Source organism: Ixodes scapularis, unplaced genomic scaffold (genome assembly GCF_016920785.2).
Source record: "Ixodes scapularis isolate PalLabHiFi unplaced genomic scaffold, ASM1692078v2 PGA_scaffold9__187_contigs__length_104089568, whole genome shotgun sequence".
Lineage (NCBI taxonomy): Eukaryota > Metazoa > Arthropoda > Arachnida > Ixodida > Ixodidae > Ixodes > Ixodes scapularis.
This window is the reverse complement of record NW_024609884.1, coordinates 91014294-91041962: the sequence shown is the minus strand read 5'-3', so window position 1 is coordinate 91041962 and position 27669 is coordinate 91014294. Positions and strand designations below refer to the sequence as shown.

The window sequence follows — 27669 nt, the reverse complement described above, 5'->3', positions numbered from 1 at the left end:
ATGTGAACACTGTAACGAGTCCTTGAGCGTCTTGCATATCCTTATCGTATGTCCCAAGTACCATCACGAACGCACTACTTTTTTCTCTACCTTTTTCCGGAATCGCGTCCCGTTCCACCCGGCAATATTGTTGGGTGACGAACCTCTTGTGCCGCACCGTCAAGTTTTTAAGTTTTTAGATCGCATGGGCATCCTACATCGGCTATGAAATTTAGTTTGTTTTCTTTTCTATTACATTTACCTGAAAATTAGTGGTGGCAGAGAGCCGGCGATCTTGTATCGTCGGCACATTTTCCATACTTCCTTGCGTGAATGAAATTCCTTTAGAGTGCCTCTGGTTAGTGGAGCATTGGTTAAAATTTCTGGAGGCCTTAATAGGCCTGCATCTTGTAAGGTTCTAATCATTCATTTTCCATAGTTTTAAGATGGAACTACCTACTATAGGTCTTTTCAGTATTGCCTTTAACTTACCTTGTGTTTGGCACACTATGGCCTTAGTTGCCGCTGTGCCATTAAACACCTAAGTTTCTTCTTCTTCTTCTTAATACGGTGGCATCCCTGTTGTGAAGGTCCTACCTGCCGACCTTCTGCCTCTAACGCATGAATGGCAGTCCTCAAGTTTCGGTTAGCATCATCCAAACAGAGACCTGTGAATTGCGACCCGAGATGGCCGGCACAGGTGCGAGCTCTCCTAGAAACAGCGCGCTCGAGACGAGTCGCAGGAGTACGAAGTCTGGGTCGGCACAGCGAGGCCACGTCTGGCCTCCTTCCTGGGTATCGGATCACCAGAGTAGCGGGTCAAGTTCACCTTGACTGATGACGTACCCTTGAGCCGTGCAACAGGTGCAGACGCATTCGAGTTTGTGTTGAACTTCACTGGTGAAAGGCGCCACCGCCGCTTCCTTCCCTCCCCCTTTGTTCTTTGCTTTGACCCTTGTTCTTTTGTATTGCACTTTGTTTTTGCGTATAAGTCGGCTAGGGCTCCACGCGGGTTTGCAGCTTCCCACTCATTTTATTTCTGAACAACTGACTCGCCGACTAACTGAGTATAGCTAAACGTACAAAAAAAAAAAAATATATATATAAAGAACCGGGCCCATTCTATTCCGGGCAAAAGGCATCTAATTCCATTCCCATTCCAATGATTTCATATTAAGAATAACTTAAAAATTGTCAAGATTTTGCATCGTGACCAGAAACGTGCCGAGTGTTCTTCAGATACACTAGAAAAAAAAACCCGATAACTACGCAAACATATCTCATCTGGTCAAATTGCTCAATCACAATGCTTGCACGCAACCTACTGTCTCATGGAAGCAGTTCACCAAATGACAAGGCCAAAAAGTTCTCCCATTCTTGATACTGTGACCTCCGCTCGAAATCGGGATGCCGATTCAAACACCTTTGCTCTAATCTCTAAAATGACAAACAACTTTATTGAAAATAAAAACAAACATTAAAAGTCATATGCTGAAATACACGAGAAAAAAAAAAAGGAAAAAGTGTCCAAACTTTAGGTGCAATACGAGAACAGACAAATACGACACCAATCCGCAGAAAACTTTATGTGGAGCGGGTCGCACACTTCCGTACGCGTGTCCGTTAACGTTGCAAACGCAACTTTGTCATTGAAAAGCAAAAAGCACGAGTTCACAGTTAAAACACTAAAAAGGCGCGAGGAAGAGAGTGAGAATGTTCACGAGTGAACGACTTTGTCCACACACAACGGCGGACGCAAGAAACCGGAACGCGATTGAACCTGCGAGGCGGCGCTTTCCTGCCTCTTGGGCCCGCGACTGCACATTCGTCCCCGAGCCGACAGTGTGGCGACAAACTTCCACTGCACTGTCAGCTTGGGGGCGAACAGAGTGTTGGAAATGCAACGATGAGAAGAAAACTATTTACAATGTCGGCGAAACGAAGCTATGTACACAGCATTGTTGGCGTCTGAAGGAAGTGGGCGGCTTCAGAAGGCCGTGGCGAGGGTGGCGCCAAAGGCCTTGAGGAGGTTCTGGAGGAAAATCATGTCTGGCCTCATCAGGGTCTTTTTCTTGGCGTGGAGGGAGCACAGGTAACTCGCCGACAGGAAGTTCGTCACGAAGTCTTCCGACGCGTCCTGGAAAAGAGGTGATGCCCGTCAAACGCCGACGAATCGAGTCGACATGTTAGAACTCGGACAGTGCCACAATTTTAATGTCGAAAAATTTACGGCTCGCATTTTTTACATTGTTTCTATTGGCAATAGAGGAGAAAATGTGCCACCTTCATTCAAAATGCTACAAATTTGCTGCATACGGTAGAATCTCGATGATACGACGACGGTTCGTCCGAATTTCGGTACGAAACAGATTTTTCGAAATTCCCGGCCGAAGTTTGTTAAGACTAATATATTACGTTTCGGGATAGTCCGAATGCCTTCTCGGCCGCGGTGGATCATGTGAACGATCGTCAACAACGTTTACACATCCTGTGGGGCGGCATCACTTGGCTCCTACGACTGTAGCAGGCTTTTTGAGTCACTTTTCTCGCCGTTCTTTCTATATACGCGCCATGCAATCCCGATAACCGTAGGTGCGTTCCAAAATTGGAAAACATACCCACATCCAGGGCTGCTCTGTGTTGTCGCGTGATGAGAATTTGACTCGCTGGAGTAACTCGTGTTTGCTTACTCAAGAGTTGCTGCTTTATATTTATTGTCACGCGATAAATGGGTTTCAGCAACTCTGACAGACTGGAGTGAACGTGCGAAATGATGTTTGGAATTGACGTTGATCGTGGAATCAACGCTTATCTAACGGATTTCGCAAGTGTGAATTCAGAAATCCTACAGTGGCTGCTCCTCCGGAACCAGAGGAAAACTTGAGAATTGAGGACTGAGACCTGCTTTGTGCTGAGAAATCGGCCTTTGATTTCATTACCGCAGATGACAGCCTCGCTACTTGCGGATTAAGGACTGCCGAGGCAATCATTGACGAAGTGATGGCACTGCAAGGACGGTCAAGTAGTGGAGATAATGACGGCGACGTAACTAATGACAAGCAGCCACCAATGACTGCTGAAACACTGCATGCCCTTGATGAGCTGCGCCGCATAGTGAGCCCGAGATCAAGGTCAGCGACGGCAGGTACGCTCGTTCTTCCATGTGTCAAAAGTGACGTTTGGGTGGCATTGAAAAAAAAAGACTCGGAAGAACATTACCGACTTCTTTAGATGGGGGTGTGACCAATGAATGGCACGTACAGCCGCCCCTTTGCTTTTACGTAATTAGGCGACTTGTTTTTTGTTAGTATGAATTTTGGATGATACAAAAATTTCCTGCGATCCCTCGAGATTCATATCATCAATATTCTACTGCAATTGCAAAAAAACAACACCATATTTTTTTTAATTTGCAGTCTTGTGTGGTTGTCATCGGAACTATGGCGTGACCTTTTCCGCGGCGCCATCTATCGGAAATAAAGGAAACCGTTTCCTCTCCTTTGCTACCTTCAACGTCTTTCCCCGCGGCAAGCCGTCCCACCTAGATCCCTCGACGATGGGAAGCGTGACCTTGAAAAGTCGACCAACGTGCAGGGAAGGCTGCTGGTTCCAAAGGCGACACTGAACCTCAGTCGATACACTTCTACTTGTTCAATCTCTTTGTAGATTAAAAACTAGCGCACGCAAGAAAGAAAGGGTTCCCGCTCCTCGTATTATGGGTGGCCTCGACTAATTCCCACAATTACTTGGCCAAAGTTAGAAAATCGTTGCACCGCCTCTTTAAAGGAGAGACACTGCTCTTTCATGTAATGGAGGACCGGCGGTCGGGTCTGTTAGTGCACTGCGGCTCAGAGAGCGTAGAGCGCAAGCTCGCACAGCAAGACCCAAGGTTCCTGGCTCTTGTGATCCTCCCCACTCCTGCCCGTTTCGATCTGGACGAGCATCCTACCGGCGTGCGGTTGTGTTTCGCCAAGCGGCGCATGCCGAAGACCCAAGGCTAGCAGTGGTACCGACTAAATAGGCCACGTAGGTCGATTCAGTCACAGGCCTACCTGACCTACAAGTGAATAGGTATGTACATATTGACGAAAAAAAGGACTACCGTAAAATCCGGAGAGATGATCCACCCGAGAAAGGTAACCCACTCCCATTTCTGGCTCGAGGTGCTATTCGATTTGAAACACCGAAAAATAGCCCACTCCTAGCAATCATAGTTTCGGATCAATGATGACCGTGGCGCAAATGCGTCTAGTTAGCTATGGCGAGATATAAGCGAACACTGCTGATTGGAAAGTACAGTCATCTTTGCTTCATTGCCCCTTGCTGCGATAACTTTGACAAGGACACACTATCTAAAAATAGCATTTTTTCAACTTGCCTCGACTGCACACCAAAAGTTAGCCCACCCTTCAATTTCACCCAATTTTCTAACTATTTTAGGTGGGCTATCTCTCAGGACTTTACGGTATGTGGGCCAACGTCGACGGACAGACGACGCGGGTCGTTGCCGACGGGGCGCCAGGACGAGGACCGAAAGACGAGGCAGGCCCACCTGTAGCGCCAGCAAGGCGAGCCCCTGCATGTAGTAGCGGTCGGAGCGACTGGGGGCCAAACCCTGCAGTATCTCCGTCACCACCCGCGGAAACGACAGCCGCGGAATGAGGAGCCGCGTGGTCCTCTGGAGGTGACGGATGTTCTTCAGCCAAGGTGGGGCACGAAGCTTCGGCCTCCCATTGCCCTGGGCAGAAGAGGAGTGGCAACCGCGCTGATTAGCTCCCGCCGATTGGCCTCCACCGGGCTAAAGTGTCAACCGCCATTTTTAAAAAGAAAGCTGATGGCGACTTTTTTTTTTCTTTTCTTCTAAAGTCTTACGCTGCATGAAATGCGGTATTTCAGGAGCGGTCGTCTAGATTTGCTTAGGAGACACTTAACGGTCGTCTCGGAAAGAAGCTATACATTTATTAATTTTACCGCTAAACTTGGAGGGAAATGCACCGATGGGCAGACGTATGGGCGAAATCTTGCGATTGGTGGAGCTCCGTTAAAAAGCATTTCGCACCTTCAAAAAAAGAACTCTAGCGATTTCTGCAGTTAGGCAAATCAATACCAAATAAACACAAAAAAAAAAAGCTCTTTTTACATTGTTGTGCCAAAGGCAGACTTAAAACAGAATGCACTGCATACTGCTTGGCACTGACACTGCAGGGAGGAACTCTGCACGTGTCTTACGCCTCGACGGCACGAATGTTGTCGTGCACTACGTCTCTGCAAGAGAGCCCCGCCAAAAGCCGAGTAAGCTCTGCCCGCGCACCGAAATTGGTCTTGAAGTGGCAATGAACACACCGCCGCTGGGACACCGCCCTTCTGCGATGCCATCGGGCGGAAATCGAGGGACCATTTTTCTTGCGACGCGGTAAATGCGCCGATCGGGCAACTGTTTTGGACGCCCTGGTGGAAGTAAAATGCGAAGTTTGTGCACGCAATCGAGAACTAAAAGTTACCCGTCTGCTACAATCTCTTAAAATTATGCGATTTCTTGTTTGTTTCAGCAGTATTTATGGTCCGTGGCGGGCCGTAGCTGAAAACAGTTCCGAGATAACAAAATTAACTTCTTTAGGAAAAGGGGATTCTTAAAAACCCTTACATTTATTGATTTTTCGGGAACATCGAGACAATGTCTACGGGGTGTCCCAGATTACTTGCATCAAACTTTAAAAAAAGCAAATGGAGTCCTCCAGGGAAGTAAAACAAACTGTACGTCGTTAGCAAGAGTCTTAACATTGTTGCCACATTTTTCTCAATCTGCCAAATTATTCGGTCGATTAAGACCAATTAGCAAACTTCAGTTATTCCTTTAAGGGCCGAGTTGTGAATTGGAAAGCACCCCGTTTCTTTCTTTTACGATTTGGTGCAAGTCATCCCAGACGCCTGAAATATATATCTTTTAACCTGTTTACAATTCACGCACTAAATACTTCCAAATGGCATTCACTTACACCTACACAACGACGCGTTTGATTGCAGGGTGCCCCACACACCGTACAAAAATCACAGGAAGTTGCATCTCTCCATTGTAACCATTACACCCGCTCTTGCCGGGTGCCATTAATGATGCCCGCGAGACGGCCGGGGAAACGTCGCTACTCGTGAGCTACGCTCTTTCGGCGGCTTCGGCGCCCGCGTCCGACGGTTTCAAGATGGCGGCACCTGTGCAACCGGGTGGGTAAAGACGGGAGCAGAGCACGAAAAATCGTGAGCGCCGACTTTGTTGGTCCCGAGAAAAGGGACGATAAAGACGGCGGCAGAAAAGAGGGGAGAGAAAGTAGACGGAGGGTTAGCCGTGTCCTTTTTTCTGCAGCGACTGGAGGTTGTTAGAGCTCTGGTCGACTTTGTTTTCGTGGCATAAACGCTGACTTTTTTTTTTTGCATGGCAGGTTTGAAAAGAAGGCAGCTCCGACCTCACGGGCGACATTCTGCCGCTTCTCCGCGTACAGTAAGGAGCTGCCGGCTACACGGGCTTGTCGTAGTGGTGCAAAACTATCGATAGTCTCCAGAAATTTGACTATCGATAGTAAAAAAACTATCGATAGTACTATCGATAGTCGACTATAGAAAAACTATCGATAGTACTATCGATAGTCGACTATCGAAAAACTATCGATAGTACTGTTCATAGTCGACTATCGGAAAATTATTGTTCATCGACTATCGGAAAACTATCGATAGTCGACTATCGTCAATCTATCGATAGTACTTTCGACAGTTTACTATCGATAGTTTTACGACACTAGTAGTTTCCGTCATTCCCTCTTCTCTTTTTCTCGCTTTACTTTTTCAAATGGGACACCAACTAGCCCAAGCACTTACCATCCCAACTTTGGTTCAGTTTTCAGTGATGACGGAGACAGGATTTTGGGCGAAGAGAGGAGGAAGGGAGGCGAGCGGCGGTACGGCAACTGTGTTCGCTCTAGTGGTACAAAACTATCGATAGTACTATCGATAGTCTCCATAGCCGCCAAAAATCTGACTACCGATAGTAAAAAAACTACCGATAGTACTACCGATAGTCGACTATCGAAAAACTATTGATAGTACTACCGATAGTCGACTATCGAAAAACCATCAATAGTACTACCGATAGTCGAAAAACTATCGATAGTACTATTGATAGTCGACTATCGAAAAACTATCGATAGTACTATCGGTAGTCGACTATCGATAAACTATCGATAGTACTATCGATAGTCGACTATTGATAGTTCTGCGATACTATCAATAGTTTTTCCAAAACTATCAATAGTATCGATAGTCGATTTATCGATAGTTTTGCATCACTAGCTTGTCGGCACCTTACTCCGGTAAGTCCGGGTCTGCGCCGCCCCGCCGTACTGAAGCGGCCGGGATGCGTGGGACCTTTTTTTCCTTCTCTTGGCACATCTAGTTCAGCGGCTTTAGTGGCCGTATTTTTCAAGATGGCGGCACCCACGCGAAGGCTGCGAGGAAAGGGCCACTTACCCTCCTGGGAGAGGTAGACTTTCGCCTCCTGCCGGGTCCCTTTGATGCCGAAGGCTCCGGTGCCGGTGGCTCTGGAGCTCGGCGTGCCGCCGCCGATGGCTGTGCGGGAGCTTGGCGCGCCGGGGTCGGCGGACGTCTTTCTGGCGTGGGTTTGGCTCCTAAAGAGAGGTTAAGGTAAGTAAGAAAAACCCAAAAACCTAAAAACAAAAACAAAATAATAAAAGATAAAGATAAAGAGTTTTTTCTTTTAATGTTTTGTTTGAGGTAAGGCAGTCTCGCAAATCCATGTTCGGGAACTGTTTTGGCATGAATTGACAAACGACATAAGCTAAGGCCCCGGCAAGCCAACAGGGGCCTTAACCTGGACACTTGGAGAAAGAGTCGGCAAGAAATCCTGCGGTCGTTATTGGTCAACGTCGCACTTGACCTTGGGACTGCCCAATCACAGCCGCCAGATTTCTCGCCGACTTTTTCGTCGAGTGTCCAGATCAGGGCCCCTGGAATGTCTGACCGAGGCAAGTGACAACGCACTGTCGATGCACACTCACTCCGACCTTGCCAGTGGCTCAGTGGCTGCGGAGAGTCAGATGCAGTCGCCGAAGGCTACGAAGGAATCCTTCCTGGCCGGTACATATTTACATCTTTAACCCTATAGAAACGAAAAAAAAAGAAAAAACCTCGATATAATTTGATCTCACAGGATAGATTTGGCTTACGCAGAATTTAGTGGACGGCACGCGTGTGACAGTTGCTTCGTTCGATCTACCCGCACCTTCTTCATTGGTGCAGAAACGTGTGAGGGAGTGCACTTTTGGTCGTATCTCGACACACATGCCGGAAGTACACCGCCCTGCACTTTTTTGCATTGGTGCGGGAAAATCGAACGAAGCTACGGCGACTTCACGCGGCACCGTGACGACGCATTTGGAATGCGTACCGCGCCGGTGTGTTTGGCGTCCCGTCCCGCCCATGCACCGAAAGCAGTCTCCAAGTGGCGACGAATGACAACAGAAAAGCTCCGCACGTCGTTAGGGCGTACTAGAACCGGGAGGTGTGCCGACTGCGTCGGCCTCTCCGTAGGAGCTGGGCATCGTGCGACTCAATTCGGCAGCAATGCCTGGTCGCGTTTTCAATGAAAAAAAAAAAAAAACCCCACAGCGCGGCTGCACTTTTGCGTTTCGAGACAAACCTTGGCGCCCCCCTTTCGGGCTGCAAGCCGACCCGTCGTAACCCGCGACCACCAACCTGCTGAATGGCGCTGGACGCTGGACGCAGAAAACGGGGGCCCCTCGTCGTCCATGGAAGACTCCGGAGATGGTTCTTGTTCCGCCTGCCGGGGTCGTTCCTCCGACGACTTCGCGCTGAAACTCCTCGAGGTCGCGGGATGGCGCCCGGCACCCGAAGCCGACGCCTCGGGAACTATGGAATGGAATGGGAACAATGAAAAGGGAATAACTCTATGGCAATCGCTCGCGACACACCGAATCCCCGCCAAACTAATAAGCGAAAAAGATTTCCCGCTAAATTAAGCGAGCCACACGTGCGGGGAGCACACGTGGGGTCCGCCACGAAACTTTGCGAACGGTGGCCGTCGCCGTAAAAATGGTCTTAAGACTCTGCAACAATCTGAACGAACTAAAGCCTGGTTCACGCGCTTGCATTTGCTTATGAAGAGTACTTGTGATAACTTACGACTAATAGATACCTTGGCGACATCTACGAGGTGGCCCTGGAACTTTCTTTCACTAGAGCAAAGGTTTTTTTTACCTACGTCATTTACTTACGTCAGCCAACTTGCCCCGTCGTATTTTGTTTAAGAAAGCTCTCGTTCTCGACGCCTCACCAAGGCTGATATCTAATCCACCTATAATGACAATCCAAATCGAAAGTCCCAGTGCTGGATATTCAAACAGGCTAGTTTTAAGCCGCACCCTTTGAGTGGTTCACGCATAATACCATGCTCAAACGGATCAAGCTTCTGCTCGGAGAGCATCATCAGTTTTCTTCAGTGTAAACGGTTATAAGAATTGAAAGATCGCAACCAGCTGTTTTGCAGACAGCTGGTTGCGGAAATTTACGCCGTCTGTAACTATCTCTACGGCAGCCGAGCTGCTTGAAGTCATCGCAACTATAAACTACAGGTTGCAGCGACCAACGTTTGTAGATAAACGTTGGTAGCGACTGCATTCTCGCATTCCCACGCATCACTCCGAACAGAAAGGCCATAGTTTCGGTTTGAAGTCAGTACCTTTTCTACAACATAGATGGCGGCAGCATCAGTCTTCTGCACTCGGTGCATTTGGCGAGTTCGTTTGAGTCCAGTTTTCCATGCAACACTCTGTGAGTGCGATGCATTCTGGGAGAGAACTTGAACGGTGCCAGTGCGTGTGAAACAAACTCGCTAATAGATACTACAGGTGCCCAGTGTCATTTCTTTTTTTGACAATATTAAGCTTAGCTGGACTTTGGCTCATAGAGAAATGTTTGTTTTTTTCAATAATCTTTTGATCCAAGCGACGTCACGTTGTCAAACTTTTGCATTCTATCCCAAAAGCCACAGTCACATTGTCACGAAGTTTGAGCTTTCTGCGATGCTTAGTTTATCTACCCAAGCCGAAAAACGTGGTTCTTGTTTCTAGGGAACTCCCTGTACTTTACTTCAAGCATGTTGTGCTTGGTGTACTCCCCAGTGTTGCCAGATTGGGCTATATATAGCCAAATTGGGCTACATTTTTTTCTAGTTGGCGTCGAAATTTCGCCTTTGGCTATGTGGCTATTTTTGGGCTATTTCTAAGGGTGCGGCGAACTCTTGTCGAACTTTGAGGTTCGACTAGTTAATTTTGGAACTTCTAGTCAGTTTTGAAAAAAAAATTGTTTCTCTTTTGGCTAGTTGAGAGGAAAGAAAGGAAGGAGAATGGCTTCAAACTTCTACAAACTTCGGGGTTTTCACAATGCGCAGAGAAGCAGTGCTAGCAGAGTTCAAGCGGTCTCCCCACAGCGCAGTGAAGCAAATCAAACAAACAAATTGCACTGTTTTTACAGGTCCGGTAGCGCGTCTTCTACCCGGACGTAGACTGGACTCTCCAAACGCAGCTTTGGTGCTCATTGCGAAAGTTCTTAGGCATCGCCAACTTTAATAAAAGAAACATAATTAAAAAATAGCTTGAACCGGAACGGGGGACGCTCATATTCTACACAAAGAAAAATAGACGGGTGGGTTATTGGTAAGAACCTTAGATATAGCGGGTGCTAGTTTAAAACTCCCAGTTCTGACTGTTCTGCTTCTACATTCTGTTCTTTTACTGTATGATTATATCTACCGGGCTTCACAATACAGCTCATGTATGTTTTCTATTTCTGAAAACCTACGAAGGATGGGTAATTGTTTCACAAATTTTCATCCTTCTGACGCTTTTCTTTATATATATATATATCAGGGGACCTAATGTACACAAAAAGTGGCGCATCTGAGGGTTGAAAAAGAGAATTTAACGTGTTGTTTTTTATGCGTATGAAAAATTGTCAATAAAAGGCTTAAAAATCGTTGTTTTTAGTCTTGGCTATTTTGGGCTATATTTATTTTATGGCTTTGGCTATATTTGGGCTATACCTCCCAGCCGTTTGGCGGTTTTTTGTTGGGACCATCTGGCAACACTGGTACTCCCTGCTTTACTTGAAGTACATAACATCCAACTTACTTTTTTACGTAAAGTACTTTTTAGATGTACTTTACCAAACACTGATTATCTATTAGAAATGGCCGCATATAACGGAGTCAAAACTTTTCAAAGCGAGCGTAGAACGAATGTCGCCGTCAGAGCCATGATGTTGAGAGTTCGGGCATTCATTGGTAAGAATAGGGCGAAAATGAAAGCACGTCATTGGCCGAAATCGGTTCAATGGCCTTGGACGCGTTGATTGACAGCATTTGTGACCAACCACCAGTCACGAATATTCCTCTAGCGGAGGCAATGAGCTTAGCCTATATCCTTCAATCACAATTTCTGGGTAAGGATGTATTTGAGTATTTCAGTCCAGCATGCTAGAGTTGAAGTTTGCGACTCTTCGCAACCGAAAAGGCAATGCACGCGACATTTAGAATGCACTTCATCTTTCTTTTGGTTGCAGACACAGCCGTGGCCGAGTGGACGGGGAAGATTGTAGACACGGCTTCGTGGCAATTTGGAACCCAACCCCGAACGCGCACCCCACATTTGCAGTTACGCCTCGTGTTTCAGGAAATTTTTCTCGTCAATGTCACCTTTTCTGGCTCATTTAACAGCACTCAGCACCCTGAAACTCCCTATTTGCATCAATCTCTTACCATTATTTATTCATGCACTCTCAGCATCATCCGGAAACTAAAAAATACCTGTGCCACGATACGTGCCTCCTTCAAGAATAACTCCGGTTCTTTTTATTTCGCAGAATCATCACGGGGCACCGCTTTCGCCGCTCCGCCTGGTTTCCGTCAGCTCCTCCCATTGACCAAACTATCTCTATGTACAGCCCTGCTCGTCGTAAGAGATCACAAGAACTCATTCTTAAGCAAATGCAAGTGTGCAGACCAGCCTTAAAGAGCCACTAAAGTGGATTTCGAGACTGTCGTTTAATACTGCGAAACCAACACATGCGCACTATGGGCATGTTCAAAACCCAAAATTGTCATCGTGCACAACAATTCTTTTTTCACCATTAAAAGAGCAACCAAATGTCCCGAAACACCCCTCTTACGAGACATCTTGGAAAAGGGGCGCGCCGCAATGCCCGTTCGCGTTTTCAACAAAGAAAGAGGCCACGCACGGCTGTACTCTTGTGTTTCGAGACAAACCTTAGTGTCCCCCTTTCGGGCTGCAAGCCGACCCGTCCTAACCCGCGACGACCCACCTGCAGAACGTAGCTGGACGCTGGATGCAGACACCGCGGGCCCCTCGTCGTCCCCGGAAGACTGTGGAGACGGTTCTCGTCCCACCTGCCGAGGTCGTTCCGCTGACGACCTCGCGCCGAAACTCCTCGGGGTCGAGGGACGGCGACCGACGCCCGAAGTCGACGCCTCGGGAACGTCTGCCCTCTTTGAAGATTCCGAGGGCTCGTGCTGTGCGTGGACAGAACGCGCCACGGACGACCTTGCGGCAGAGCCCCTCAGAGTTGTGGGCTTGCGGCTGCTCGGCGTGCTCCTGCGGAAATGGGGACCAAAGGCGATGGTTGGGACTTGCACGACATGCGTCGAACACAAATGGTTATCGCTCCGGTTCGGGGAATCTTAGGGTAAAGTTGGTTTACACAGAACACATTCCCGTGGCATTCTTTGCAACTCGTAACAAACTTTGCAGTTATTAAAAAAAATTTTTTTTCTCGGCAGTTTGATATTTTAAGTTCCAGGGAATGAAGCCAGCCGTCGGATGGCCAACACAAAAAGCTTTTCATCTATACTCCATCTGACTAAAACCGTGCAGTACAGCCAAGGCTACAAAGAAGAGAGTATCCCTACCTGTTGAAAAGGAGGGAAAGGAGGAAAGGGCGAACCCCAGCCCTTCTCTACCGTTCTTCCTTTCCCTCCTCTTGAACAGGTTGGCATACTCTCTTCCTTTTAGCCTTGGCTGTACTGCACGGTTTTAGTGAGTACAATGTTAGGCGCTGGAGAAAATCGGCCATCTGCCGGAAGTCCTGGTTTTACTCTTTTAATTCATGTTCAGTCCATTGAAAAGCATGGCTAGAGGGCCCAGGTATGCATCATATATCGCCACGCCACCGTCTACACAATGAAGTCCGTCTGCTGTAGTCACCGGACGTCAATACACGGGTGCTTGAACGCAGAGTCTGAAGGTGGCTACAGCTGCGCCATTTTCCGAATGCCGCCTGCTACCAATGCAGCAATGTTAGCTTGGGCTTCAAGCTAGGCGGAAAAACATACCGTGTGGTGTGCAGGGTCCGATCCTGCATCAAGCCTCATCGAAACCACCAAGAGTTCGCTAGGCAACCGCTTTACGCAGTCAGCATCGATCTCCGCACCTGCGCGTCCGACTTTGGCCAGCGTTTCGGCTTTCACGTTAGAAGACAACATGTGGAAGATGGTGTCTCCCATTGCTGGCTTCAGACGCTGCATTCGCGCATTCTTCCATAATGAAGACACTGCGCTGCCACGGTGACAGAGTAGGACTTTATTGTGCGGAAGGAGACAGAAGGGTGGCTAGATTGGACGCATACTTCGGCTCTTTTGCTGTGCTTTTCGGTGGATGGAACATGAACACAAAAAATTAGTTGTTTGTTCATGTTCACAAATCGTTTAAAATGTTTACAAATCTTAGAGTGCAGCTCTTGAGGAAGAGGAGGGGAGGGTATGCCCCTGCTCCTCCTCCCGCTAAATTTGTTAATGGGTCACATGACACAAAGTCATGTGATGTCATTTTCGCCGCTAGATTAATAATAATGCTTTCGAAGCCTTTATTCGAGTAAGATGTTATTGAAAGGGAACTAGCTCTGCCATTGAAGCTATCTGTGTTGTCGTGTTCCCGGCCCGAAATTCGCTGAGCCAGCGATCAGGGCAACACGCATTGTCCAACACAAGTTGCGGCTGTTTTTGTTGCTGAAAGCTGTCATACGGAGGCAACATTTTCTCTGTCGCCCATGTTGTCCTGCTGTTGCCGCGATGTGACAGGTTTGTCGGACAACACGAAGAGCGAGCAACAAGTTGCCCAAATGTTGGGGGTTAAGATATTCGCGTAGTTTGGGGCCATTCGCGAATATCTTCATGGGCAATCTAGAACCTAATTTTCTTTCAAGCTGCCCCCTCCAACCAATGTTTTATAAGAGATACATGGATGATATATTTATAATCTGGCCGCAGAAAGAGGAGACGCTGCTTAGCTTCATCGAAGTTTTTAATTTTGTGGACCCTTCTAATTAGTTTTTCTCAACTATTCCAAAACCGAAGTTAATTTTCTAGACGTCAGGGTAATAGTTGAGGGCACAAAACTGGTTGCTCGACTCTATCAAAAGCCGACTGACCGTCAAAAATACTTGCACTCCGACAGTGGCCACCCATGTCCTTGCAAAACCAGTATACATGGCTTGCACGTGACGTCATTCAAAAAGCGGTTCGATGACCACCAGAGAAGAGGGGAAGAAGGAGCTCCCCTCTTAGCAGGATCCTCTTTTATGCCTCCCGGATATGCACCGACGTCGCTATTTTCCTCCCAAAATTAACCCGTTACTCAAAGTTCTTACAAAAGCAGCTTCCCTCTCCTCCTCTTACATGGTGGTCAAAAGTATGCGATGTGACGTCAGTGCAAGCCATGCGTACCTAAGGCCCACAGGCCCAAACGACGACGGCTTAACGCCAACCAACTACGAGAAGTATTAAAAGAACAGAAGTACCCTGAACCAATTATAGACGATGTTCCGAGAGCAAGAAAAATCATTTTGTACGTGTCGCAGCGGGTTACGGAGAGCGTTGAGAGAGGGCTAAACTCGCCTACGAAAACTCGTAAGTCTCCCGGGTCCCGGCGGAACAGACACTGCCTATGTTTTATGTCCGCACCCACTTCTGTAGAATATGCAAGCTGCGTAAAGGTCCGCCACGAGGGGAGCTTACCAGAAAGATGCCTGTTTGAGCTGTGAAGGCCGTCGCGAAGCGTCTTCTGCTTCCCAGCTTGCCTCAGACAACGACGGACTGTCTTGCTCCTGGTACCGCCATCGCTTCGGAGGGTGGGCCTCTGGCAGAGGGAGTTGGGGAAAGATGTCGTATTCATACCCGTCCGACTCCCATCGCTTCCGGGCGTTCCGCGGTTCCCTGCCTAGCAGCCGGTCCCCCGGTTGGTATCGGCGTGAAGCCATCACTGTGCGACACGGCGTCACAACGTGACTACGTCAGCCGAGTGCAGCTGTAGCCTCCACCATGGTAAGGAAAAACTAGCGCCACGAGGCGCTAGTGGCAGAAAGGCGAACATACGTCTGGTCGGAGATTAAAATCGGTCTCGAAAGGCTGCCAGATGGCGCCACCACTGCCGTTGGCGTGCGCCCTCCGTCCTCCTTCCCCCTTCGACCCTCCCCCCCCCCCCCCCCCCCCCCCCCCGGGTTCTTTTTTTTTTTTTTTTTTTTTTTCTGGTTTGTTTGCTAGGTTGGTGCCGCGCCGACCGCTGTGAGCGGCCAGCACGGCACCGGTCTAGCAGACGAGCCGCGCGCGATATACTTCACAACAACTGCGCTTCGCTTGATATTACCAGTGCAATCAAACAGAAACAGCACGTTCATTGAAATGTATTTTTTTATTGAACCCCATTCAAATGAGTTGCGGTACTTCAAACACGCATCTACAAACTCCGTTGGCAGTCCACCGCCCTTAAAGGGGAACCAAGAACTGTATAGTAGGCAGTAAACACAGTAAAGTTGTCAAACATGTAAAACGAAATTAATTACTTTAATGTACAAACTAAGAGAATAGCACTTATCATCGAATTATCTAAATGATCTATAAACAACTCCCACAAACTAAACTTCTGAATACCCAAACAAACAAATCAACACCGAAATAAAGGAAAAGGCTTGCAGGTGAGCTGCATAAGAATAAACGATGAATAAACCATAAACAAACTCGCTAATAGGCAATGCAATTAAGAAAGAAAGAACTACTGTTTTGGAGTGTCTACATCTCTGACTGTAGGTGCTTTATCGGTACTCTATCCTAACATATAAACACGAAGCTGTCAAATTAACTGAAGATTGCTCTGACAGCAACTCACCCAGAGGAGCAAGTCCTTGCAGCAACGGATTCGTAACAAGAACGGTGGGGCACGCGTTTTTCCACAAACGAATTTTCCCACAACTTGCAAACACGGTAGCAGCGAAGTGCTCGCTGCACAAACGACGCTGGCGCAGCTTGCTCGTCGGCAAGCCGGGCAGGCTTCCAAAGTCCTGGCGATTTGCATACGCAATCCATTTCGATGCTCTGATGAAAAAGTCGAGTTTCGAACGCTGACAAAAAAAGAAATTGATATAGAAGTTCACCTGTCGTCTGTTGGAAAGCGGAAGAATGAGCACTCCGAGGTTACTTCGCCGCGCTGTAGACTCCGTAATACGCCGTCATGAGGCACGCAAAACACTCGGCAGAATCTCTGTCAAATTAGAGACGTACATCTCTAATTATTATAAGCGCGCAGCAGCGTCGCACCGCACTTTCGATTTTAGCACGCGCGGAACGGTTTGAAAGCTTGGAGTGACGAGCGAGCGCAAACAAAACAAAAAAGACAAAAACGGTCGTTTCCCTTCGCTCTTACTGATTGGTCGGAAGAGCCCAGAGTGCTTCGCTTTCGGTAGCGAAGATCATATACACGTCGCCTGCGCTGAAAATCATAGCGGCGAATATGAGCATAACAGTTTGGTCGGAGTTGGCTGGGTAGACCTACGAATCTGCTCTTTGGATGGACGTACAAGAGAGAAGCCAGCGACGCGGCGCCCCTATCGGCCCAACCGGGAACTCCGGAGCTGCATTCGGATGACTACGTCAACTACGTTACAGTGGCTACGTCAACTACGTCTGCCACAATCGGCGAAAATCCCGCCAGACACCTGGATTTTGGATTGGATTGGTCCGTTAGTGACATTTGAAGCGAATTAGTGTGCCTAGATTTTAGAGTAGTTCTAAGCGCTTTATGGTGTCACGTGGGTTATGGGACGCGTTTGAGATACGAGTTGTGCGAGCTGCTAGCTGACAAAAGCAAATATTGACAAAGGTGTTAATTGTCTGCAAACGCCTTTGCCTCTCCACTTGTTTCTCTCCTCGCCAAGCAAAAATGCAATGCATGCGCACTTGAGGCGTTCGTCATTAAACTGCAAATACTCTCCATGGTTTGAGTTGCTCTCTCTCTTTGAGAGCGGCTCTCTCAGGAGAAACTTGTAGCAGAAGTTGTGAGTTGACATTGTAAATATTTACCGAACACTTGTTTTAATAATAAAAAAAAATGTTCAAAGTTTTAGGCGGAGGCTAAAACTTTTGTTTGATTTAGGAAAGTAGAATAAGTGAGATGAACAAGAATTGCGGAAACGCAACGCTGATGCACATTTATCAAATCAATCCAATCCGTCTCTAGCCACCCTACTTGACTGTCGCCCGCCTTCTGTGGTGGTCACTGGTCGTCAGTTGTCCTAAGCATTGTGTACTGACGGTTCGTAAAGAAGAGCTGGCGCAGTGGCGCAGTTCCGTCGCTGGTACGACCGTGCGGCCAGGTGAGACTGACGCGCCACATTTTCTAAACTGTTACGACAGTTGGCTTAAACGGGGAACATAGCTGTCTAGAGTACCGTCCGACGGCACTTTTGCAGTGCGTTCAAGTGCCGCCCGACGGTACTCCACTCACGCATTCAAGTGCCGTCCGAAAGTCTTATATAAAACGAGTTCTCAAAACGAGTTTTTCGAAGCGGAGTCTAGCCTAGTCCTTGGATGCTCGAGTAGCGGTCCTCCAGCTCGACTTCGAGAAGACATTCGACTGTGTAGCGCACGAAATTCTCTTTGCGATTTTGAACCATGAGAATGTGGGGGCAAGTAATTCGCGGGGGCGTGGCTCTGGCTTTCCGAAATTGTACTACAAGGCTGATTGTAAACAAGTGTCTGGGGGCCCCCATTAAAGTACACCGTTCGGTGCGCCAGGGCTGCCCCCTCAGTCCTCTTTTGTACAGTATTTATATCGTTATGTTTAAGGATACAGTATTGGGGGGGGGGGGGGGGGATTACGAATTTTCAACTGGGTTGCTCAGAAGTTAGGCTTTTGGCCTACGCCGGCGACATTGCTGTTTTTTGCACCAACAAAGAAAGTGTCCAACGAGTAGTGAGGGGAATTAAGGAGTATTCTGCAACCACGGGGAGTTATGTAAACTGGGACAAAAGTATTGGGTTTTGGCACGGGGAATGGACTTCGAGACCGAGTTTTTTTGCAAATGTTAGATGGTAAACAACCCCCGTCAAGTACTTGGAAGTACCGCTAGAATGCTATAAGAGCATCCTAGCGGTACTCCCAAGCGGTACTCCATTGCAATGCGCAAGAAATGAAATCTCAACTGGAACAATGGAAAGGACAGCATCTCTCGATATTTGCCAGAGCGACGGCGTGTAATTTATTTTTAGTATAAACAATATGGTATGTGATGCAGGTGCTGTATTGCACACGACTTAACATTCAAAAACTTCATAGTGTTTGCTCTTATTTGGGGGTCATCCTGGGAAAGGTGCGCGAGGGACAATTTGTTTAGGCAAGTCCGGTACGGGGGACTCGAATTGTCCCACCTGTTTCTCAGTCAGGTAGTAAATAGATTTTTGTTTTTTCGGGACACTTCCGACTCTTTTCTAAGAACTGTGTGTCAGCTGAGGTTGGCGCGGGCGCTGCCTCAGCTGATAGTGTCGTCCAGAGTGTATACCCGGTCATGTTCGGTTATTTCAGAGAAATTGTAAGCTCTTTTCGGTTCTTGCAGACACGTTTTTCTATGGAATATTTAAGTACCGTTACACATAAAAAGCTATATAAAGATTTAAGAAGCAGCGTATTTTCTGTACCGAGGTACAGATCCATATACTGTGAAGGCCCAGGGCAGAATGTTTTGAAAAGAGTGAAGAGGATGCGAGTTAAGCCGGGGTTTAAGACTTTGTTTTTTAAACTTCATACCGGAACGTTATCAGTCAGAACATATTTAGAAAGAATAGACAGTTTTGTCCCTTGGGGAACAAACTGTTACACTTTTAAAGTCCCCGAGACTATTGAACATGTTTTTTTACATTGTTGGGAGGGGGTATTCTTCTGGAATGTGCTCCAAAGAACCCTACACAAAGATTTTCCTTTAGACCAACACGGTATTAGATTTTGGGCAATAGATAATGAAGGAGGGGTGCCATTTGATTTGCTAATGCTTCTGGGCCTCCACAGTCTAGGGCTCTCCCGCCCCACGAGGCTCCATAACGATGCCGATGCTAGACCGGCCAAGATATATTTTCGCCAAAATGTTGTGGCGTACGTAGAATATTTAAAAACAGAAGCTGATGTACCGGATTGGGTATCCAGAATCGAACCGTAAGAAACGTTGAGACTTTTGATGTGACGTCAACCATCAAAGGGATGATTGTTTCATACTTCCTTTTCATTTGTATATGATTGACATGCTACCATGTGTGTGTAATGTAAATATGTGTGTGTGTGTGTGTTTTCGGTTTAAATAATCGGGTAATAAAGAAAAAGAGTGTAGCCTAGTGGTAAGATGTCCGTTTCATAAGCAAGCGATCCCGGGTTCGATCCCCAGTGCGGCTTACTTTTTCGTTTTTGTTTTCTGAAACATTTTATTTTGCCGACGCATTTGGCGATGTTTACGTTAATTTTTTTTTGATTAATACAGGAAAAAACGAATGTCGTCGCCGAAATTTCGCTGAACGAAATGGTATGCGACTTGGTTTCCGGAGGTGCATGGGGTACGGCGGTGCTTGGTTTGCCGGCTGTTCGCCGCGAAGCGGCGTGTACGACGGGGCCAATGGGTTAATACCTTTGTAATTAGCAGCCGCATACCGTCGCTGCGAAGTGGCGTAAATGCAGGCGGGGGCCTGTGTTAACGAGCTCCCCAGTGATACACGCGCTGTACGACTCTCTTTCGGACGGCACTTGTAGGCGCGAGTGGAGTGCCGTCGGACGGCACTGTAGACACAGCTAACGAAAAAAAACACACAAGAGGACGAAACAAACGACTGTCGTTTGTTTCATACTTTTGTTTCGTCCATAGTAACCCCGAGACGCAGGAAAAAAAAAAACAGTACAACGAAGTCTCTATTATGAATATAGATATCGTTCACCAGCTTGCCTGTGTTTTTTACCTTTCGTCCTCTTGTGTGTTTCTTTCGTTTTAAGTCAACTTAGATCAGCAACACGCTCAAGTCTAATTGTTATGACAGCCTTCCATTTAGCGCCTACTATTTCACGTGGTAACGAATACGGCGCAGCAAAGGTAGCAGCCTGAGACGGAGGTTGGGAACCCGACGTATCGGTAAGGGGACGTTTCGGCATGGGGACGAACCTATTTGTCCCCATGCCGCAGTTTCCTCCCATTAGAGCCCTGCACGGATAACAGTTTGATCATCCGCATCCGCAATGTTCTTAAATAATTGTATCTGCATCCGCAGACTTTATATCCGAACCGCATCTGCGAAATTCGGAACCACATCTGACTCTCAATCCACGCATTCATTTTACATCATAAAATCATGCATGAATAAAAATTAGAAAAGGCATATTGATAATGTCTTATAAGCCGCCTGCCTACCTTTCTACAAAGACCTTTGTGTAAGAACATGGTGAAAGTCATTTTATCATATTTTGTTTTATCGTATTTCTATGATAAGTGATCATCCTTCACATTTCATATCTCTGGAAAGATGCTCGCAGTTCTGAGATCGTCTTGGGAGTCCGTGGCATTGACACTCTGTCCAGCAGATGCGCTTAAAAGGAAGGGAATTTATATTTATTTTCCTTTTTGCTTTGTGAAACCTACTTTAAGCGGGCACATGTTTTAAAAACATGAAAATTGACAAAGGACAGACTAATAACGTTGTGACATTTTTTTAGGCCAAACAATAAAAAGTGGGAGAGGAGAGGTGCTCACTCGCCACAGCGAAATCCTCGTCTATTTGTGGTAAGGTGCGAGTACACCACTGGGAAAATATTGCATTATTCAGTGATGGCAACACCTCCTATCGATTAGTTTTAAACACAAACCCTCAACTGTATGCTTGGAACCATATACTTAGAAACAACTCGGTGCCAACTGTCGAGAAACAGAAAACACGCGCACATGCAGCGTTTCACTCGTCGAGGTTGCTGTGTAGAAGAAACAATATCGTCACCATGGATGGATTCAGACTCTTGCCCCTCTTAAATTAATACGAATAAGAAGTCTCGGTTGGTGCACTTGATGCTACTGGGGTTGCGCGCACGAACTGTGCTCAAGGATGAGGTGCGGAAACTCGTGCTGGCGCCAGTTCCACCACTGCAGAGGATCAAATTCAGTCTTCTTGATCTACTTGTAGGCGAAGAAGCCACTTGCAGGCTTCATCTACTTTCTTGTCGCTTGTACAATTTGGGGTTTCTTTGCACAAAGAACATTTTCCTCTCTTTCCCTGCCAAACAAGAACTTGCTTCCCGGGACGACTTATAGTTCTGCGTTCTTTACTTTTTCTAGGGAGAGTATTTTTGGTGAGATAGAATGTTCTAAAGTGTTCTTTGGTGAGAATCAAATCTTTGTTGACGTAAAGAACAATTTTCTCCCCGATTGGCACCTTTATCTCGGAGAGTAGTTTGCCCCCGTAATACATTCGATAATGCACTTCATAGTATCGCTCACTTGTTCACTGTATACGCTGTACGGTCGCATAGGTTCATGGGCCGCCTCGGCAAAAATGCATCCGCACCCGAAGATATCCGCGTCTAATCCGCATCTGCAGTCCCTGCTATTCGCACCCGATCCGCAATCCGCCGAATCTGATTAATTTTTATCCGAATTCGCCAGTTTACTGCGGATATCCACGGGTAATCTGCGGATATGCAGGGCTCTACCTCCCATTGGCTGGCTGCAACTAAAGGTGCCCCTCTGTTCACTGCCCCGGGGCCATTAGAAAGCAGAGGGAAGGAGTTTCTTTTAACCAGCTGGGGGCAAAAGATTAGCCACAATGGGGGAGCCGAATCTGGGTCAGTGGCTCTCAAGCCATGGTCCGCAGACCCCCGGGCTGTTGACCCTTTAAGTGCCCGTTTTTTTTTCGGCCCGGCGCTCCCCCTGTGCCGGTTTTCTTTTTTTTCCACTCCACAAACAAATTGTCTGTTCAATAATTACATCCACAACGTCTGGGGGAAACGGGCTTAAAGTACTCCAGCTCACTTCAGGTTTTCGAGATGCCCGAGGGACGGACTCCGGAAGACGACGAGTCAAAACTGTGAAGAATGGGAGCGAAGTCGCCTGTAGTTCACTTGTAGCCACTGTCGTCGAGTTTTTTCTTTTGGGTAGCCTCTTAGGTGACGTCAACTCGTCGCTTTCGTCAGTCTCCAAAATACGCTCGGTTTCACTGTGATCGGATTCTGAATTCGTTAGAAGTTCCTGTATTTCAGCATCCGTCAAGGAGCGCAAAGTCGATGCACGTGTGTTCGCAATTGGAAAAGAATGTTGATGCGGAAACGCATACGGAAGTCGCCTTTACGAAAATCTCCACCTGCCGTCAAGAGGCGAAACCACCACTCAAAACATTGATTCAATTGGTTGTCCATAGATTGCGTTTCCTGTTCAGAAGAATAGTATTGTCAGCCCGAGTTTAGCCGGCAGAGGCAGGAAGTAAATTGAAAACCTAAACCAGCACACTCGGGTGCGGCAGGGAGTGCGGAGGGAAGCGTGCCCGAGTATACTCGGGCGCGGCACTCAAAAGGGTTAAGGTATGTAGGCGGGGGTCCACGCTGACTCACCGACGACTCCATCGAGGATGGCTCAAGTACCGAAGGGGGGCTGGAATGGTTGGATCAAAGATTTTTGCAGCTGCAATAGACTTGCCGTTACCGTTGTTCAGTTATTGGGCGCATTTTTGACAACGGGTGGTCTCGGAGAGAACGGATGGACCCTTTATACGCTCGGATACGTGTTGCTGATTCTGCTTCGTGTTTGTCTAAGCTCGTCCACAGTATGCCGAAGACACAAAGCACGATTTATGTTCAGGCAGACCGTCTACTTCAGCTTGCAGCACCGTTGGGTCCACAAGTGTGAAACATGTCGTAATCGTATTCAGCGGGGTCGACGGATTTATTTATTTATTCAAAATACCCCTAAAGGTAGGAGGGTATTACATGGGGGGGGGGGGGAACTCACGCAAGCATAAATATTATTATACACGCAAAAACACAAAGCATACAGAGACAATATGAGAACATGGAATAAAAAAGTGTGTTAAGTATTAGCATATACTTTTTTTTTTTACGTGTCCGTTCTTTTAGACAAGTGCATACCCTTCTATTAGTATAACTGCACATGAGCTCTTGGAAGGTAAACATATCTAGCTCAGTTGCAATGTGAGCCGGTAGGTTGTTCCAGTTGATTATGGTTCATGGTATGAATGATCGCGCATAAGTAGACGAGTGGCATGTGATGTGCGTTACTTTGAATGAATGACCGTGACGTGGAAAGATAATGGGGGGGGGGGGTGTTGTAAAAAAAATACTTGTGAAGCGATGCATGGCTTGTGAAATAATCGCAGACGGGCATGTTTATGGTGGCGTGATAGGTCTTGCAACTCAGCGGTGGACCAGGGGCGCCACCATACATGAAGACAGCGGGTGAGGGCACGTAACAGCCAGTCACGAATGACAGCTTTCCGGCAAACCAAATTTTCAAATACGCGTGCATTAGGAAAATTAGTCCGCCGGTACGCCGTCACTTGTGATTGGCTGTTGCCTGCCCTTCCCCGCTGTCTTCCCGTCTGGTGCTCCCTCCTCGTGTCCTGCACCATGGCGCAGAAAGAGGAGTGCGTCACAATCTTTGATTGTGACGCACCCCTCTTTCTTGAATGTGATTTCAGATTTTTTACGATGCTTAGAGCCTGTAGTTTGAGTTATGACAATATATAGGCAATCTGAGAATCCACTTTAAGAGCCCCTGAATAGAAAACAATTTTTTTGTTTAAACAGTCCGGCTGGGATATGCATATCAAAAAATTAATATTACGCAAAAAAAAAAAAAATTGTTAGAGCAATATTGACGTTGCGAGACTCGATTTAGTCGGTAGTCACCTTCTTTCCACTTGTTTTCTCTTGGCATTTCAAGTGCGTAAAGGAGAGGTGGATCAGCTTGGCCATCACGTTGAGGTAAAGAGAGTGCATGGCCGTCTCACTGAGCTGGAAAGAGCGTATGACCGTTCCATGACGTCATGGACTTTGCGCGCAAAATTTAAGATAAATCCTGCGCCTTCAATATCGCTCTAAAAGATTTTTTTTTGTCATATAAAATGAATTTTTGACAAGCGTTTCCCAACCAGACTGTTTAAAAAACCATTCTTGTTACATTTCAGGGGCCCTTAAGGCGAAACTTAGTGTAGATGGTGGGACCTGGCTTCCTCGGTTGTGGGAACCCTCGAACTTGTCTGAGCATGCGCTCGTGCAGGTTCGTGTTGGAACCTCCCGAACCGGCGGTTCCCTAAGATAATTTATATAGAGAAAAAAGAAAAAGGATGTGTGCATGCATTGTTTTGGTTGCTTTGCCTCAAAAAGTTTCCTCCGGGCCCAGTCGCAATTGTAGAGCATGAACCACAGTGGGGCTAAGGGTTCCTGCAACGCCCGGTTTGTTTAGCGCCCTACTCCAACTGTGCTTCCAATTCGGTGCCAAAGTGGCAACGAGTGACATTGGAGGGACCGGAGTGTCGGGCTGTCAAATGTCGCTATCCAAAAAAAGTACAAGAGAATGTGAACGTCGCTTTCGTCGTGGATTCTCAACTTTCGGCTGTCGAAGCTTCCACGGACTGCTGAGCCGGAGAGCGACCTGCATCAGGCTCGCATCCAACACCACTGCTGTGACGACACCACCCGTATCGCGGCTGACGACGCCTCTACGACGTCGTCGGGCGAACATTGACAGACCACTTTTAGGACAGAATAACTGCGCCAGTCGGAGAAGCGTTCCAAGCGCCGGGCGTGACAGTGCTTAAAGCGGCGGCCCACCGATGTCTGGTTGGCACTTGTGGACACCGGGCAAGGTGCCCACAATCCGAACGATTGTCCGCGCAGCCTCCGAGAATTCTGCCACTTCTTTGATTGAAAGCCCTCGTTGGAAAAACCCGGTCGGTCCTCCTCTTTCCCACCCAATTATCTCGTGCGTCGTCGCTGCTTGCAAACAGTAGTTTTCGAACGTAAACGGCACTTTGGTGCCCAAATGCACCACCGCAACATAGAGTGATAACGCTTTTTTGTTTTGCTTCTGCTGCAGGGGTCTGGACATGAGGAGCAACCTGGCGTCCATTGGATTGAGAGACAGCTACTGAAAGCACGACGATGCGGACGTGGCGGTTTTCTTCGAGCGTCTGCTTCTTGGGTAAGTGTGCATAGACCTGCCTAGCTCTGCATTTATCTTGCAGGGCAGCGGCTGTGAGATATTTGGAAACATGTGCCGCGATGAACAAGACGACAAACAACCGATAGGCTCCAATGCTCCATTTCTCGTCTTTCGAACATTTTTGTATTACGGTCAACTGGTTTAAAGCCGGCTGTTGAAACAATTTGTTTGCACGAACCTGCATGGTGACCTTTCATATTCCATTGTTTTTGCTAGAATAAGGGAACTGCAAGTCAGTGGATGATCTGCGTTGCTATGGGGTGCACAAGTGAAGCTTGGTCCTCAGCAAAAAATTGAATTTTAGCTAACTGTGCTCCTAGGATCCTAGATTTTCAGAGACGATGCATTACCAAGTGTTGCACGGGTCATTTTTGCATCTCCTCCTCTTTCTTACTGGCCTGCCAGAATACGAGTTCCACTTGTGGCATCAGTGGAGCAAGCTTTATGGCTGTAACGAGAAATATGTGTGTCAGTTCTGCCCAACTCTAATTTTGAGCTACCTCTGTGTTCTGTCCTGATAGTTCGGTCCCAGAACCAAGTACGGGTTTCAAATGCCTTGGTACATCGTCTGGTCAGGTTATGGTGTTGTAATTTAGACGGAGGAACCAGACTGTGAAGTACAGAGATTCTGCAGCATTCTGGATCTTGTCTTTTGTGCAGCAGCCAGCAGCTTTTCATTTGTTAGTTCCTTGTAAATAAGAATCACTTCCTTTTCCCTGTGCCTTGGTCAAGATTTGAGTGTGATCCGACATCGGCTGACATAGGCTGTTCTATGGATATTGAAACTGTGTGACTGGATGCTGACGAAACGAGATACTGGACGAAATGAATGCTGGCAAGCAACTGCCTGGTTTTATTTCTCAATAAACCAAGAAAAACATAAACCTCTTACTGGGGGTGGGATTGTGCCTGCACAACGGCTCACTCGGTGCTGTCAGTTATACCAGAGATGCTGCCAACTTTTTCGAAGTTGAGTTTCAAAGATTGAACCGAAGGGTTAGAAAGGTTTGAAGCAGTTCAAACCTTTCAGCCTTTTGCCTTAAAAAATTCAACAATTTTTGCATCTTTTGAATTTTTTACGCCAAGAAGCTGGACTATCTTCAAACTTTCGAGTTTGTCGCAACTACAGTGTTCGAAGTCGTGCACCATTTGTGCCAAATTGCGCCATCAATGAAAGCCTGTTTCATCTTGCGCCAAAGTGCCATTTTTGCTAATTGTGCCTCACATGCGCCAAAATAAGCTTAAACGAAGCAAAAAAATTTTTTTTTTATTACTGGTTGATTTAATTTTTTGTAAAGTAGGGTGAAACGAAAATGGTACAAATATTTATTTCAATGCGTCTTTACCCACCGTATAGTTTGTCTTGTCTTAGGTCAAAGCACAGTCAAGGGCTCCAATGTATATTCCAACTCATGTTTACAAACAAACCGGAGCGCCCCTAGCGGATGCCTCCAGCACCGCGCATGCGCAATGGAGTGTGGACAAGAAGCTCGGTGCGCCCATAAACAAACCATTGAAATGTGATGTTCTTGGCGTCGATGTGAGTCCTCCTGCCGTTTTTCGCGTTCGAATTGTTGATTCTACGTCTTCCTGGCAATGCCTGACTACTTGAGCCGCCTCAGCGAAATTACCGAGGCTCGTTACACCGCAAAACTTCGCGTGAATAATGTGACATGCGGCGATTCATTCCGCATGGACGCCGCAGAATGGACGCTAAGCCTGATTCGCATGATAAGATTTTCGCAATTTTCAGTCGCGACGTCGCTCGGGCTGCAAAAGCGTGAACCGTAGCTGAGATGGTCGACGTCGATACTGAAAATCGCAAGCAGAATTGGACCAAGTGAATCAGGCATAACAAGTCGGTGATGGCCACTGTAACAACCGCGCCAGCATTTTGTCTACGGGCCGGTGTCTTCTAAAAGAGCAGACGACAAACAAACGTTTCAAAGAGCAGACCACAGTTCGAACGATCAGGTGGCCGTTTGAACTTGGACGCACTAAACGTAGTCCACAGGTAATCCCTGTGACTTGACGGTTTTCTGGCGTTCATTTTGAAACAAAAAAAATAAATCT

At 47.2% G+C, this 27669-nt stretch overlaps 1 protein-coding gene across 1 annotated transcript; it reads right to left on the bottom strand.

Annotated features, from left to right (window-relative positions):
- Window positions 1-1420: 1420 nt before the first annotated feature.
- Window positions 1421-15330, bottom strand: LOC115325703 (serine/arginine repetitive matrix protein 1-like). Its single transcript, XM_029986404.4, has 6 exons — window positions 15089-15330; window positions 12382-12671; window positions 8740-8913; window positions 7495-7652; window positions 4532-4717; window positions 1421-2116 (listed from the first exon to the last, which is right to left on the bottom strand). Exons 1-6 carry the CDS (start codon window positions 15328-15330, stop codon window positions 1967-1969), a joined length of 1200 nt encoding a protein of 399 aa, XP_029842264.2. The 3' UTR covers window positions 1421-1966.
- Between the last annotated feature and the right edge of the window lie 12339 nt (window positions 15331-27669).

What these genes read in the sequence shown, in the direction of transcription:
- LOC115325703 (XM_029986404.4), bottom strand. Translation starts at nt 15,330, where the DNA reads ATGGCTTCACGCCGATACCAACCGGGGGACCGGCTGCTAGGCAGGGAA. An exon ending in CTCAAACAGGCATCTTTCTG is followed by an intron (nt 12,672 to 15,088) that starts GTAAGCTCCCCT and finishes CCATTTCCGCAG; the next exon opens with GAGCACGCCGAGCAGCCGCA. An exon ending in TCGCCTTGCTGGCGCTACAG is followed by an intron (nt 2,117 to 4,531) that starts GTGGGCCTGCCT and finishes CCTCTTTTCCAG; the next exon opens with GACGCGTCGGAAGACTTCGT.